Source organism: Brassica rapa, chromosome A03, assembly GCF_000309985.2.
Source record: "Brassica rapa cultivar Chiifu-401-42 chromosome A03, CAAS_Brap_v3.01, whole genome shotgun sequence".
Classification (NCBI taxonomy): domain Eukaryota; kingdom Viridiplantae; phylum Streptophyta; class Magnoliopsida; order Brassicales; family Brassicaceae; genus Brassica; species Brassica rapa.
Window position 1 is genome coordinate 29,111,228 of NC_024797.2, and position 15,515 is coordinate 29,126,742.

The window sequence follows — 15,515 nt, forward strand, 5'->3', positions numbered from 1 at the left end:
CATTTATCTTAAATATTAGTAGTTGAATATGTAAAATTAATAAAAACTTTAATGCATTTTAATCATTTTCTTAATATGTGTGAAAAATTTTGGACATTTTTCATAAAAGGAAGGGAGTACAATATATCTCACCAAGTAAGCAAGTAATCGAAATGTTTGTGAAGTTTAGAAAATTATGATTATTTTTTGTGGAAAAAGTTCAAGAATAAGTTGAATTCCCAGTTCCTACTCAATTCCCATGGGTAATGGGCCAAATGGTAAATGAAATAGAAACAGTAGGTGGACAAGAGTTGTACGTATAGTTGTAAACTTGTAATAAATGCAGAAAGCTGAAACTCTTAACTCTTTTCAGACTCGCACTTTTTTGTTTATCGGTGTTTGCAACTATTCTCTTGTTTGCGTCAGCTTTTTTTTCCCCACCACTACACGACAATTTCGATTTTATCCAAGACCATTATTTTGGATCCGATAACCCAAAGACCCGATCATAGACATGTATAAAAGAATAATATATTTGAACTTATACGTTTCAAATATTTCATTTTAAAGGGCGTGTATGATACTAGAGGGACAATACAACAAGAATCGGTACTAAACAACAACGATCAGTAATTTCGAACTTACTAACATTTTTACGTAGTATATGATTCGATAACATCTACTAAAGGATGTAGGATATAAAAAGATGTCTACCTAGTTAACGTTCTTTTTTTGCCAACATGAGATATATTTTTTTATTATGGTATTTAGTAGTATTAATCATAAAATATGGGTGATATAAAGTAGTTAAATGAAATATTCGAAAGTTGAAAGAAGTGGAATTGGACAAGAGAAGAGTATTAAAGGAGAAAAGTTTGGTGTAAAAAGGCTGCAAGGAGTTGTTAGTTAAAAAGTGAGTGAACTCGATAAACGCGTAGCCCTAAAGGCAAAGCGTGCGTTACTCTTACCCTAATTATTTTTAATCTCTGCTACTTTCTCTTCTATCTATAAGAAATAGAATGATAGTGCGAGAGGAGAACAATTATTACGGCGTTCCTAAAGCTATTCGAATTATTCATAAACGAACAAATATTGGGTTTTTCTAGCCCTTGTTTGAAGTTGTTGCAAATCAATTTATTCATCTATAACTAGATGAAAATCATGGTAAATCAGTATTTAATTATCATTTTTGTATGTACTGGGCCCTGTTCGGAAACTCGCTAGACGCTACGCGTGCGGCACACATGGGCCTAGCGATTTATTGAAAAAGCGAAAAAAACTCGGGGAGTACGCGGGGAGGAATTTTTTTGTACTTTTATACGTATAATACCTAATTTTTATGTATAATACAATATATTAATGAGTAATACATGTGTATGTATAAAATATCCTTGTACTAAAATTATAGATTTGTGAATAAATACCAAATTGATCACAAAAATATAATTTATATATTAGATGAATTGTGAGTAACAACGTTCAGTTTTGTATGTGGTCTGGTGGTATTAATATTGCTTTTAGTCAATATGTCTCAAGTTCGACAGCTCATTTTGTTTTTTTTTTTCTTTAAGAGAATGGCATTTACGTAATTATCATTATCTTCTTCATATCCTTACATTTTCTATTCCTGCAATTCTTTTATCTTGTCACCATATCTTGCACTTCTACGAATGATTAGACTCTATTCAGCATCATTTAGTCTCGATTTGATCTTTATTGGAGTTGACAAATCAAAATCACAACTTGGTTTTGGTGGTTTTAACGATTTATACTACGCGGATTTAGATAATTAATCGCCGATTACTATTAAACTACGGTGTCTGCGGTCAAAACTCGGGTTGCCGGATAATGACACCGATCATGTCCAACTCGCCACGGAAGCTCACCGCACAACGCGTTCTCGGCCGCTTACTCGCCCAGGCGGGCGAGTTTTAGAACAGGGGTACTGGGTAGTCTAATGCACAATTGGTTCTGATTTCTGACTAGTAAATCTTTTTTTTTTCCGTCAAGGTTTTTTAATTATTAAGGGAAAGGGGGACTGAGCCCAACAAGAGCTGACAAATGAATTTAAGACGATGAGTTTGGTGTTGAATGAATAGATCGTGTATTAAATTGTCTCTGAATTTATTGGGTCGGCTCGCACATCGGCACATGTGGTGACCTTACCATTCTTGTCTCTGCATTTAATATTATTTATCCAAATAAAGAAAAAGGTGAATTCTTATTAATTATTATTATTGTTGAGTTGCGTTGGTAACAAAATCAATGTTACAATCTTTTTAGAGTAATTCTTGGGTTCACCCCCTAAGATAAACCTCTAGGTTCATCAACCAATAGGATTTCATTATTTTAAATTCGATATCTTCTAAAAAAGGAAAAATATTGTCAAGTTATATTATATTTTTAAAATAAAAAGGTAAAAAAATAATAGTTACAAAAAAAGTTTTTTTTAAAAAAATATTGTTAACGTCGTCAGCAAAACACTAAACCCTAAATCTTAATCTCTAAACCTAAATCCTAATCTCTAAACCCTAAATCCGAAATCCGAAACCCTAAACTCTTGGATAAATCCTAAACCCTTGGGTAAATCCTAAACCCTTGGATAAATCATAAACTCTAAATCAAAAACACTGAACACAAAAATCCTAAACCCTTGAATGTTTCAGTGTTTAGTATTTTTGATTTAGTGTTTATGATTTATCCAAGGGTTTAGGGTTTATCCAAGGGTTTAGGGTTTCGAATTTAGGGTTTAGGAATTAGGATTTAGGGTTTAGTTTTTTCATGACGACGTTAAAAATATTTTTTGTAATTACTACAATTTTTTTTAAAATTTTTATCTTTTTATTTTAAAAACATAATATAACTTGACAATATTTTGTTTTCTTTTATAAAAGATATCAAATTTGAAATAACATAATCCTATTGGTTGGTAAACCTACAGGTTCACCCTAGGGAGTGAATCCAAGAATAAGTCATCTTTTTATTGTTTTTTTCCGAGTTATTCTTGGGTTCACCAACCAATAGAAAATTGTCATTTTAGATTTAGTATCTTTTAATTAAGGAAACCAAATAACTTGGCAAATTATATTATCTTTTCAAAATAAAATTTAAAAATAATATATAAAAAACGAATTCAAAGAAAAAAAAAAGTTGTCAACAAAACACTAAACCCTAAACTCTAATACTAAACCCTAAACTCTAATACTAAACCCTAAACTCAAATCCTAAACCCTAAACCCTTGGATAAATCCTAAATTCTTAGGTAAACCCTAAACCTTTGGAAAAATACTAAACATATTGTCAACAAAACACTAAACCCTAAACTCTAATCCTAAACCCTAAACCTTTGGAAAAACTCTAAACCCTTGGATAAACCCTAAACCCTTAGGTAAACCATAAATCCTTGGAAAAACACTAAACATTTGAATAAATTATAAATTATAAATCTTAAACACTAAACTCTAAATCTTAAAAACAAATATTTTTTAAAATAATCTTTTTTAGAACTATTGTTATTTTTATTTATTTAATCTTTTATTTTTTATTTTAAAAGCATAATATAGTTTGGCAAGTTATTTTATTTCCTTAATTAAAAGATACTAGATCTAAAATGACAATTTCTATTGGTTGGTGAACCTAAAGGTTCACCCTAGGGGGTGAACCCAAGAAAAAGTCTTTTTTTCCTTGTTCCCTCCGAAAGGATTTCAAGCTGTCTTTTAGCATTTCTTTTATCAGGTTTATATAAAACTAGTTTAGAGGCTGATTTATTTTATCAGTTTAGTAAATATTTTTTATTATATATATATATAAATATCATTTTTAATTTAACTTAGATCTTTGAGCTGAAAATACGTAGATTGTCCATCAGAAAATACAATATATTTTCTCAAATTATAAAATTATATGTGACGGTTCAAAACGACTATGACAATAGCTTTTACAAAACCTATAAGTAATACCATTAACCCAAGACTCAGTTGGGGAGGTTCATTGTAATGCCTTATGTGACGGTTCTTTTCGTTTTTCTTTCGTTCCATTGATACAAAGTTATATGTTCTTTTCAAAACGACTATGACAAATTGGATTATATTTAATTTCGAAATTAAAAAGTGAGAGTGGCACATGGTAGATTAAAAACAGAAGCTATAATAGTCGAGGCATGATTGACAAAAAAACTTGTAGTATAATTTATCTTTTTCAAATGTATAATACAGTAGATTGTGTAGAAGACATCAAAAATCAACATTGTGAGCTTCAAGTCAAAATATAAATTCATAAAACATTTGTGAATCTTTTCATCATTTCCTTTGTTTTTCGTCAAAGTTAAGTCATATGTTCGCTGTGTTCATCATCGTCCATTGCAAGAATTTTAACTGAATTTCATTGCAAGTTTTAAATAAAAGATTTGTATACAGTAAATTGATAAAAGTAAATCGATGTCAAACTTTAAGTTTTGAATCATCTAAAAAACTTGTTGTATAATTTATCTTTTTCAAATGTATAATACAGTAGATTGTGTAGAAGACATCAAAAATCAACATTGTGATCGTCAAGCCAAAATATAAATTCATAAAACATTCGTGAATCTTTTCATCATTTTCTTTGTTTTTCTTCAAAGTTAAGTCATATGTCAATGTGTTCATCATCGTTCATTGCAAGAATTTTAACTGAATTTCATTGCAAGTTTTAAATAAAAGATTTGTATACAATAAATTGATAAAAGTAACCGATGTCAAACTTTAAGTTTTGAATCAGCTATCAGTTTAACGAGCAGTGAAAATTTTAATGTGATATTTATTAATTTGACTCTTTTCTATGCTAAGGTGTGACTGGTGACCATTTGAGGAATACTAGGAACAAATAAAAAAAATAAAAAAGAATAAAATAAAAAAATGAGTGGGAATGATTGTTCTTTCTCAAAAATAATAAAGAATGATTTTGCTTGCTTATTTTCTACAAAAAAAAAGAATGATAAGGAATAAAAAGAAAAATTAATTCCTTACGACGGGTGTATTTTTATGGAAACCATAAAGAATTGAATGTTTCTCCTCATTCTTTTAGTCACCAGTCACATCCACATACATCGAATACGCCTTGCCTCAAAATTAATCTAGTTGCATGAATATTTTTTTCTTTTAAAAGAATTATTATTGTATAGTATCAACACATTATCTTCTCTATTAAAAGAGAAGTACCATTTTTATCTACCATAAAAAAGTCATACTAGTCTTATTAGGTCCATTTCATTAATTACATTTATTTAATTATTTACATTAATCTATTAAATATTTAAATATATTAATAATAAATCAATTTTAGCTGTAAATTTAAATTTTATTTTTAGCTATAACAAAATGTTGAGAAAAAATCTAACAAAATCTTTCTAAAAATTTAAAATATTTTATTTAAATTAATACCATTAATTAATTTTGCAATTAATAATATATACTATTATACATTAATTTAAATAAGATTATTATAAAACAAAATAAAATAAAAGTGTATGCTATTTTTCAAATTTTATAATTATATTCTATATCTTCTTTATTAAAAAAATACCATAAAAAATCATACTAGGTCTATTTCATTAATTACATCTATTTGATTATTTAAGTTAATCTATTTAATATATAACATTTCTACAAAATCTTATAAATTATATAGATATTAATAAAATAAATTTTAACTGTAAATTTAAATTTTATTTTTACTTATAACAAAATATGTTGGAAACAATGTAACAAAATCTTAATAAAATTTTGAAATATTTTTAAATTAACGCAGCAATTGATTTCATAATTAATAATATAGTATTATTATAATTTATTTACTTATAAAAATTCACAATATACTAAAATAAATAACATAGAAATGTAAATTATGCTAAGAAAATATCAATTCTATAGTATAACTAAATAAAATTTTAAAATGTATTGTATTTAGTCTGTAAAAATTAGAAAAAAAATGAAGGAGATTATCAATTTGTTTATTTCATACTATGAATTTATTTTACCAAAATCAAAAATATATTAATATATAATAACAATTAATAATAAAGTTAAATGTATAAACAAATCATTTTACATTAATAATATCGAATAATAAACATAACCAATAACATTATAGATTTACACAATATATAACACTAAAATGTAAATTATATTTTTGAAAGTTGGTATCTGTTATATATTTACAAAATAAAAATCTACCCGCACGGATGTGCGGATGAAAAATCTAGTTATTATTTATAATGTTCACTTTTGTCAAACCTATCAAATTGTGAAAAAATCTAAATTCCAAGAATTGTTTGTTTTAATATACAAAGGGCATTTCAAACCCAAATCTATTTTTTTCTCTTTAATTTTCATTAAAATAGTGTAATTCTAAATTTTGCTCTAATGGTTAACTCTATTATAGAGAAAAAAAATTAGAAGAATACCACTTTTTTACTGCAAATATAGAGTGAAGAATACCACGTTTGTTTTAATAGAGTAATTCTATTATAGAGTCAAACAAAAATTTCTCTATAATAGAGTTATAATATTTAAAAATAATTATAAAGAAAAAAATAGGTATGAGTCAGAGATGGTCAAAAAGATCGTTGTGTTTTACAAAGATACTCAAATTGTGAAAAAATCACAAAAGTGATAGATGAATATACAAAAAACCTACTAAGAGTTTGTTTTATTGGTGGCGTTATTTTAACTCTTAGTAAAAAGTACTCCATCTGTTTCTTAATGTTACATATTCTAGATTTTTCACACATTTTAATAAAACACATTAAATTTACATAATTTTTTTGTGTTTATCTTTGTTCTATAATTTTAAGCCAATAAAAATTCATTAAGTGCAATTAAATTTTTTAAAATTTGCAATTAGTTAATAAAACATGTCTTGAAAATGTAAAAAATAGATTTTTTTAAAACAATTTTTTTGTCTAGAATATGTAATATTAAGGAACAGAGGGAGTATATTGTTTTATGTTTTGAATTTGTGTGCATGATGTCTTTAATAAAACGCAACATTTGTTAAACTTAGATAATATAGTTGAAAATTTCTAATAATTGAGTTAAGCAATACAAAAAAAAAAGTTAAAAAGAAGAGAGCTTTTCAACCGGCGGAAAAGAGATAAAAAAGGCAAAACGCGAAAAAGGTGAAAGCTTTTTGTGGCGATTCCTTTTGCAGGGATTGCGTGTGAAAAACAGATATTTCGTTTTAAAAGGTAAAATCCATGAAAAGGAATAAAAAGGAAAAGTTCCTTTTTCACTCACACGTTTTCTCTTGCGCGTCAGTTACACTGCCATTACCCGATCAGCAACCACGAAATCACGTATGTGAGGTCGTACACGCGCTACTTTTAAACGCGTGAATAATTTGGTCTCATCTCTCTGACTAGATTCAACTTTTTGTTGCGTCATCAAAACTTTATTAGTTGGTACCTTTCTTTTTAATTTTGTCCACATTCATCTGAAAGTAACAACTATTTTTAGCCATAATGTTTAATTAGTTACATCAAATATCAATTCTAATATTTTCCATAAAAGTTAGTTCTTAACCGTATAGCAAATTACAACAGTTGACAAAAAAAAGAAGCAAATTACAAACATAAAAATGTCTATCTTCCATTCTAGATGAACTTGCAGACCCAAATATAACAACTATTATAAACTCTTCAAATCTGTTAATTTTTTAACAACTAAAAATTATTTATTAATTATATCGTAACCAAATTACATAAATACATATACAATAATAAAAAATAACAAATAAAATAAAATGAGAAAACAACAAATCTGTTAACTATAATAACACAAAATACTGCTTTGATTCCCTTTTTATTTGGTAAAAGAAGTTTTTCATTAAAATTTTGTAAAGTTGACAGTGAAAAATTTGGTACTCTACTTTTTAGCACCTAGCTTTAGTTTCTTCTTTTCTCTGTCAAAACAAAAATATTAGTCTTACAAATTACGAATATAGTTAGATGTTTATTATATGGTCTAAAAAGGAAGGAAACTATAGCAATATTCAAACCATGTTAATGACTTTGAGGCCTTTTGTCCCACTATAGCTGCAGACACAAAAGGGCATCTTTGTAATTCAGATGATGTTACTTACAACATTTGGCGTCCAATAAATTCAAATAGATAGACATTGAAAAGCTCTGCAAAGTTCTTGTGAAGCAGATGATCCGATCTTTCCTTTTTCTTCACCAAACTTTTTCTTCTTTCACATAAAAGCAGATACACTGCAAATCCACAGTAACTCAAGAAGAGATAGACGTAGACAGAACTCAAAAAAGCTTCCATTTTCACCTTTCTGTTGATCGCTTTTATTTTTCTGTAAAAAGCCATCTTTTGTGTTGATCCTTTCTGCATTATTTTCTTACTCTTATATCTTGGTCGGTCCAAGAAACTCTATATGCAAAGGTTTCTTCTAAAATAAAAGAAAAACACAACAAAGAAGACTTTCTTGTTCTTGTTGTGTGTTTGTTGAGATGAGAGCAGATTTGATTACAATACAGCAAACGCTGACGCCGGAAGCAGCGACTGTTCTCAACCAGTCGATCGCCGAGGCCACACGTCGCAACCATGGCCACACGACGCCTCTCCACGTGGCGGCCACACTCTTATCATCCTCCTCTGGCTTTCTCCGACAAGCTTGCATCAAATCGCACCCGAACTCCTCTCACCCGCTTCAGTGCCGAGCCCTCGAGCTCTGTTTCAGCGTCGCCCTCGAACGCCTCCCTACTACTACTACGACCACCACTTCTTCTCCGTCGCAAACGCAGGAGCCGCCGCCGCTGCTTTCAAACGCTTTGACCGCGGCTTTAAAACGCGCGCAGGCTCATCAGCGTCGCGGTTGCCCGGAGCAGCAGCAGCAACCGCTTTTGGCAGTTAAAGTCGAGCTCGAGCAGCTTATCATCTCGATTCTCGATGACCCGAGTGTGAGCCGGGTCATGCGTGAGGCTAGCTTCTCTAGCCCCGCGGTTAAATCCGCGATCGAACAGTCGCGTTTTGGTAATTCAAGAACCGTTAACCAATCTGCAATTGGATTCGGTTATCGACCCGTACCGGTTCCGGTTAACCGGAATCCATACCTTAATCCCCGGTTTCAGCAAAACGAACACTCCGGTCAGCGGAGCACCGACGAAGAAGCTAAACGGGTCGTGGAGATAATGACCCGGACCCGGAAGAGAAACCCGGTTCTCGTCGGCGACTCAGAGCCTCGAGCTCTCGTGAAAGAGATTCTCGGGAAGATCGAGAACGGCGACGGACCGCTTCGCAACTTCCAGGTGATCCGGTTAGAGGAGGAGTTAGCTTCTTCTTCGACGAGGTTTGGTGAAATCTCCGGTTTAGTGGAGACCCGGTTAGGTAACTCGGAGTTAACCGGCGGTGTTGTTCTCGATCTCGGAGATTTGAAGTGGTTAGCGGCGAATGGTGGCGGAGGAGAAGCTGTGGCGGAGATGAGGAAGCTTTTGGAGAGGTACAAAGGAAGGTTATGTTTCATTGGTACTGCCACTTGCGAGACTTATCTTCGTTGTCAAGTTTATTACCCTTCGATGGAGAATGATTGTGATCTTCAAGCGATTCCGATCGCCGCTAAATCGCCTCTTCCGACCATGTTCCAAAGGTATGTCTTTTTTTTTCTCTATTGAGTTTCTCTGTTCATAATTGGACAAAAAGTTTCATTAAAAAAAAAAAATTGCCCAGGTTTGGGGGCAGTAACGTAATCTCAACTGAATCGATATCTCCGACAAGAAGCCTTCAGATTCCGACAGGAAAAATGAACTGCTGCTCTCGGTGTTTACAGAGTTACCAAAACGACGTCGCGAAGTTGGAAAAATCTTTAACCGAAAATAACCGGTCGGTCTTGCCACAGTGGCTGCAGAACGCTAAAGCCGATGACGTAGGTGACAAGAAACTTGTAAGTCTTACTCTGATGAATTACTTCTAACGAACAATAAAAGTAAAAAATAATTTTTTTGATATATTATATTTTTCACCGTAGACAAAAGATCAAGAGATTGTGGAGTTGCAGAAGAAATGGAACGACTTGTGTTTACGTTTACATCCGAAACCAAACTCAAGATCATCAGACATAACTCCACCAGGGAGTCCGGTCGGTACAGATTTGGTTCTCGGACGGTCCAACAGAGTTGTATCCTCACCAGACACGAAGACTCGAGATTCGTTCGATATAGATTTATTCAAGAAGCTACTAAAAGGGTTAGCTAAAAGTGTTTGGTGGCAGCACGACGCTGCCTCCTCAGTAGCATCAGCCATTACAGATCGCAAACACGGAAACAGGAAGTCAAAAGGAGATATTTGGTTGATGTTCACAGGTCCAGACAAAACCGGGAAGACCAAAATGGCGGCTGCTTTATCAGATCTTGTCTCTGGAAGCCAACCGATAACCATCAGCCTCGGCTCTGGCTCTGGCTCTGGCTCCAGTACGGACGACGGTTTAAACCTCCGTGGTAAAACGGCGTTGGATAGATTAGCGGAAACTGTTAGGCGAAACCCGTTTGCGGTTATTGTAATGGAAGACATCGATGAAGCCGATGTGTTGCTGCGTAACAACGTGAAGCTAGCGATGGAACGTGGGAGGATATGTGATTCGTATGGGCGAGAGGTTAGTCTTGGTAACGTTATTATCATCCTTACCGTAAACTCCTCGCTAGGTTTAGCTGAAAACGCTGCTCCCATCGACGAAGCGAGACTAGAGAGTCTTGTGAGCAAGGGATGGAAGCTGAGGCTCTCTGTTTCGAAAACCCGAAAACGAAAACCAAACTGGCTTTATAGTGAGCGGGCAAAGCAGAGGAAGGAGATATGTTTTGATTTGAACGAAGAAGCGGCTGGGTTTGATTCGTCTAGTGATGTAACGGTGGAGCATGATCAAGATGATGATAGTAGCTTTGTCCACAAGCTAGTGGCTTTAGCTGACGACGCTATAGTCTTTAGACCTGTTGATTTTGGTCTGATCAAGAGCAAGACCGGAGAGTCTTTGAAGAAACGTTTCTCTAACGCGGAGGGATTAGCGGTGGAGATTGAAGATGATGCTTTGGAGAGAATAGCGGGTGCGATTTGGCTCAGCAAGATTAGCTTAGAGGAATGGCTTGATGAAACAATGGGTTCGAGCTTGAATAGTGTTAAGTCGCGAGTGTCTTCTTTGGAAGATTCTGTGGTTAGGATCGAGCTTGAAGATGATGTGAATGATCGAGTGTCCGGAGGTTATCTTCCGAGTAGTGTAAGAACTTTGGTCGTTTGAGTTTTTGTTGTTGTTACGTTGAGGGGTAGATTCGTAGTTATGAGAATTGGTAAGGGGGAAAGATGTAAATACATTTTCTCCAAACCGTCTTTGGCGGGGAGGGAAAAGTTCGGTAATATATTAAACAGTAAAAAAGAGGTTATCAAAAAGGTTAATGTTTATATTATCTAAAAGGAATCGGCTGATAATAATTCAGAGGCTTTATATGATCTTTAATAAATCGACATTTCCAAACAAAAAAAGAAAGAAAATAAAGATATTAGTTAAATAAATATAGAACTTATAGGGGACATAGTGGATTTTTATTTATTCATTCAAGGTTTAATTTGATTATTCTTTCGTATGTTTCTTCTTGGAGTTCAGGGGAATATATTATAGTCTCTTAGCAGATCGAATTTTATAAAATCATGTATTATAGTATTTTTGTATATACAGAGGACATTGATTTCAGTAGAAAGTTGTACTTTTTAAATATTAGGTGGGTTCGGCTAGTATGTGGTTTGTCTTTATTTCACCTTTTTAGAATGAAAGCAGCAAATCCAACCACTCTCATGGACCAAATATTTATTTAAAACTTAATAACTCATATTCTTTTATGCATTTATAATAAGTTAATAACTATTTTATTGGAATCTTATCTATCGAAATAAGCTTTTGAGCTAAAACAAAGTAGTGATAAGTGAGTTTTTTTTTGTTTGAGAACTGTTTAGTGATGAATAATATTAATACTAGGAAGATTGATAGTGTTTCTTACTTGATACTAAACTCAAATAACATGTACAAATTTTTTTTTAGTGAATGCTATATTGAATAATATTAATACTAGAAGATTGATTTGTACTTTGCATGTTTCATAGTGCATAGGGTTTAAATTAAGATTTCTGAGTAACATCTTGACTTTGAGTTTATATTTCATTGGAATTTAACCCGTCTCTGAGTTCCACTTGTGGTCAATACGCGATTTAGAGACTTGTGATTTCAAAACAAAGTTGAACACTACCAAACCAGCTTTGACGAAAACGTGTTCAAAAACTCAAAATGTATATCGGTCGGTCGGACCACGCCTAGTGATCGGTCCTTTTATGCTCTTGGAGTCTTAATTTGATTTTATCATTTATGACCATTTATTCAAAGCTTCAACCTACAAACGGGTCAACAACCGATCATAAATTTAAACCTAACAACATATGATAACAATTAAATGACTAAGATACTTGGTCTAGTGATCTAAACTACATGACTTATTATGTTCAATTTAGACCGCTAGATTGAATTTAAAATTACATCAGGCATATCCACAATCTTATTATATGTAATCAAGAACTTTTAAAAGCCTACCTAATTTTTTATAGCTATCATGAAAGGAGTAGTTACAATCTCTTTCATATAAGTTGATTCTTGTGTACAAAACTTTTTATAACTAAATCTACCACTTAACAACAATGTGCATGCCAAGTGAGTTCACATGGTCAATATGCCTATATTTATATTTTTATTGGATTTCTCCATAAAATTTTCACGCCATTTTCAAATTATTAATTGTAGTAACAGTACATCTAATGAAATGGATCTTCTGCCGACATTGCACATATATCCGTTAATCGTAATGATACTTTAGTGGTTTAAAACTCTTATAGACCACTTACTAAGTTCACAAAAAGATGATATTTTCTGAATTACTCCAAAAAACTTTCTTTTGCTGTAATATTCATGAATTATTTTTGGCTTTTACAAGTCGAATAACTCCGGGTCCCTGGTAGACACTTGAATACAAAGCTTTCAAAAGTTTTTTTTTCTTAGCCTTTTTAGACATTATAATATAGTAGTAATATTTAGGAGTGGAAGATAAGGCTAAAGTATTGTGGTACTTAGTGTATACATGATTAAAAGCATATCCAATACCTTTACAATATTAGAAAAAATATGGATTTGTTTGAAATAAAGCAGGTTGTAACCTAATTATTAACAACAAATAATTAAACGGATATACTTTAGTATTAATTTCAAAGAAAATGAGTTTCAGCCAAAGAGAATCACTAGAACAAGTAGAAGACAAACCAAAACATGCCTTTATATCATCCTATTATTTAGATATAATAAAACAGACCTTATTGTCTCTCTACCTTTTTTTGATCAAATTTGTCTCTCTACCTTTTTGGTGGATTTGCGTCATAGTTAAACATATCATCAGCTAAAAGTAAGAATAAGGCATGCTACACTCTGGTATTGAAAACTCTTAAATATTAAACTAGATTCAGTTTATCTCACACAAAAGATTCATCATGCACCATGCCAATACTTGATATTGAAGTGACAAAAAGAAACTCATAATAACAGCAATGTTATAGTGTAATTGAAAAATCTTCAAGTGGAAAATAAAATAATGAGCAAATGCTGCAACTTTACTCAAAGACCTGTTTCATGTTTGATATATTTATGTTCTTTTTCTTTATTAATTTTAATTATATCCATGAGATGGACGTGAAGATAATGATTTACGAATATAAGTATGTATTATAAGTATTATAACAAAAAGGGATCACAAATCTCCACCTTACATGATTGAAACCTAATGTTGAATTTGAGCTTTTTAGAAAGGGGACATGAACTTAACTTTTGTAGTGAGCAACTACACGTTTAGGTACAACTGCCATGGCATTGGCATCTCTTGACATATGCATGCAATGTATATATATTGTGTATGTCATATTTAACAATTAACAACCATATTGACTTGCAGAATAACTATTCAGTTGCTGACTAATTAAGATTCAGCTAAAATTCATTTTCTCCATTTCGGAAAGGAATGTTTAAGGCCATATCTATAACCATTTTTACGTCTATCGACACTATCATTAAAGCTAATGCATATAAATAATTGCATATGCACAAGATCACTAATTATACTGTATTATTTGGGACTCGAAATTTCTAGAAAGATGCGTTACAAGTAATATATTTAAAAGACTTTTTAAATCGTCTGCTCAGAATCCATCATTACCTTGAGACGGTCTTGTTGCCATTATTAAAAGAAAAGCCAATTTGTATGCAATGTAATCCTGTAATGTAGACTATGATTTGGGTTATATCTATAGATCATGTCAATATCTAGACCTTTCTTTATATTTTTTATAAGAATTTTGCGTCAATAGCAATATGCAAAACATGTAAAGAAAACAACCGTTTTCGTACCATTCATTTTGTTTCTCAATGCTGACAGAACCACGACATAACAATATGCTACTCTTCTAGTCTTCTTGTAGGAAAATAAATAGAATATGCAACTCTTCTATGCGTAGAAATTCTAAGTCAACTTTGAAATGAAACTGTTAGTTCTGAAAACTACATGCAACATAGATATAACAATCATATATTAAAACACATCTCGCAGCTTTGAATACGCAAAACATGCTCAAGAAAATAACTGTTTTCTTTCCAAACGGTTTCTAGACACAACAGTAACTAGTACTGGCTTGAGATTTTAGAGGTATAGATATTTGCTATAAATTTAATAACTGTTCTTTTAACAATTTGAAAGTCTATTTTTTAAAAAGAGTTTCTAGACACAACAGTAACTAGAACAAGTTCCTTAAAATGAATGGAACAAGTTCCTTATATCTATAGATCATGTCAATATCTAGACCTTTCTTTATATTTTTTATAAGAATTTTGCGTCAATAGCAATATGCAAAACATGTAAAGAAAACAACCGTTTTCGTACCATTCATTTTGTTTCTCAATGCTGACAGAACCACGACATAACAATATGCTACTCTTCTAGTCTTCTTGTAGGAAAATAAATAGAATATGCAACTCTTCTATGCGTAGAAATTCTAAGACGTCAACTTTGAAATGAAACTGTTAGTTCTGAAAACTACATGCAACATAGATATAATAATCATATATTAAAACACATCTCGCAGCTTTGAATACGCAAAACATGCTCAAGAAAATAACTGTTTTCTTTCCAAACGGTTTCTAGACACAACAGTAACTAGTACTGGCTTGAGATTTTAGAGGTATAGATATTTGCTATAAATTTAATAACTGTTCTTTTAACAATTTGAAAGTCTATTTTTTAAAAAGAGTTGCTAGACACAACAGTAACTAGAAAAAATAACTGTTTTCTTTCCAAACGGTTTCTAGACACAACAGTAACTAGTACTGGCTTGAGATTTTAGAGGTATAGATATTTGCTATAAATTTAATAACTGTTCTTTTAACAATTTGAAAGTCTATTTTTTAAAAAGAGTTGCTAGACACAACAG

General features: G+C 31.7%; 1 protein-coding gene across 2 annotated transcripts; it reads left to right on the plus strand.

Annotated features, from left to right (window-relative positions):
- Positions 1–8,005: 8,005 nt before the first annotated feature.
- Positions 8,006–11,438, plus strand: LOC103861954 (protein SMAX1-LIKE 2). Of its 2 annotated transcripts, none has more exons than XM_033287649.1 (3): positions 8,006–9,609; positions 9,690–9,885; positions 9,988–11,438. In XM_033287649.1, the coding sequence occupies exons 1-3, from the start codon at positions 8,474–8,476 to the stop codon at positions 11,245–11,247; spliced, it is 2,592 nt and encodes an 863-aa protein (XP_033143540.1). In that variant the 5' UTR covers positions 8,006–8,473; the 3' UTR covers positions 11,248–11,438. The 2 variants fall into 2 exon arrangements, with proteins under 2 accessions (XP_033143540.1, XP_009137912.1); XM_009139664.3 differs by having other exon boundaries at positions 8,027–9,609; positions 9,690–9,903.
- Positions 11,439–15,515: the final 4,077 nt, after the last annotated feature.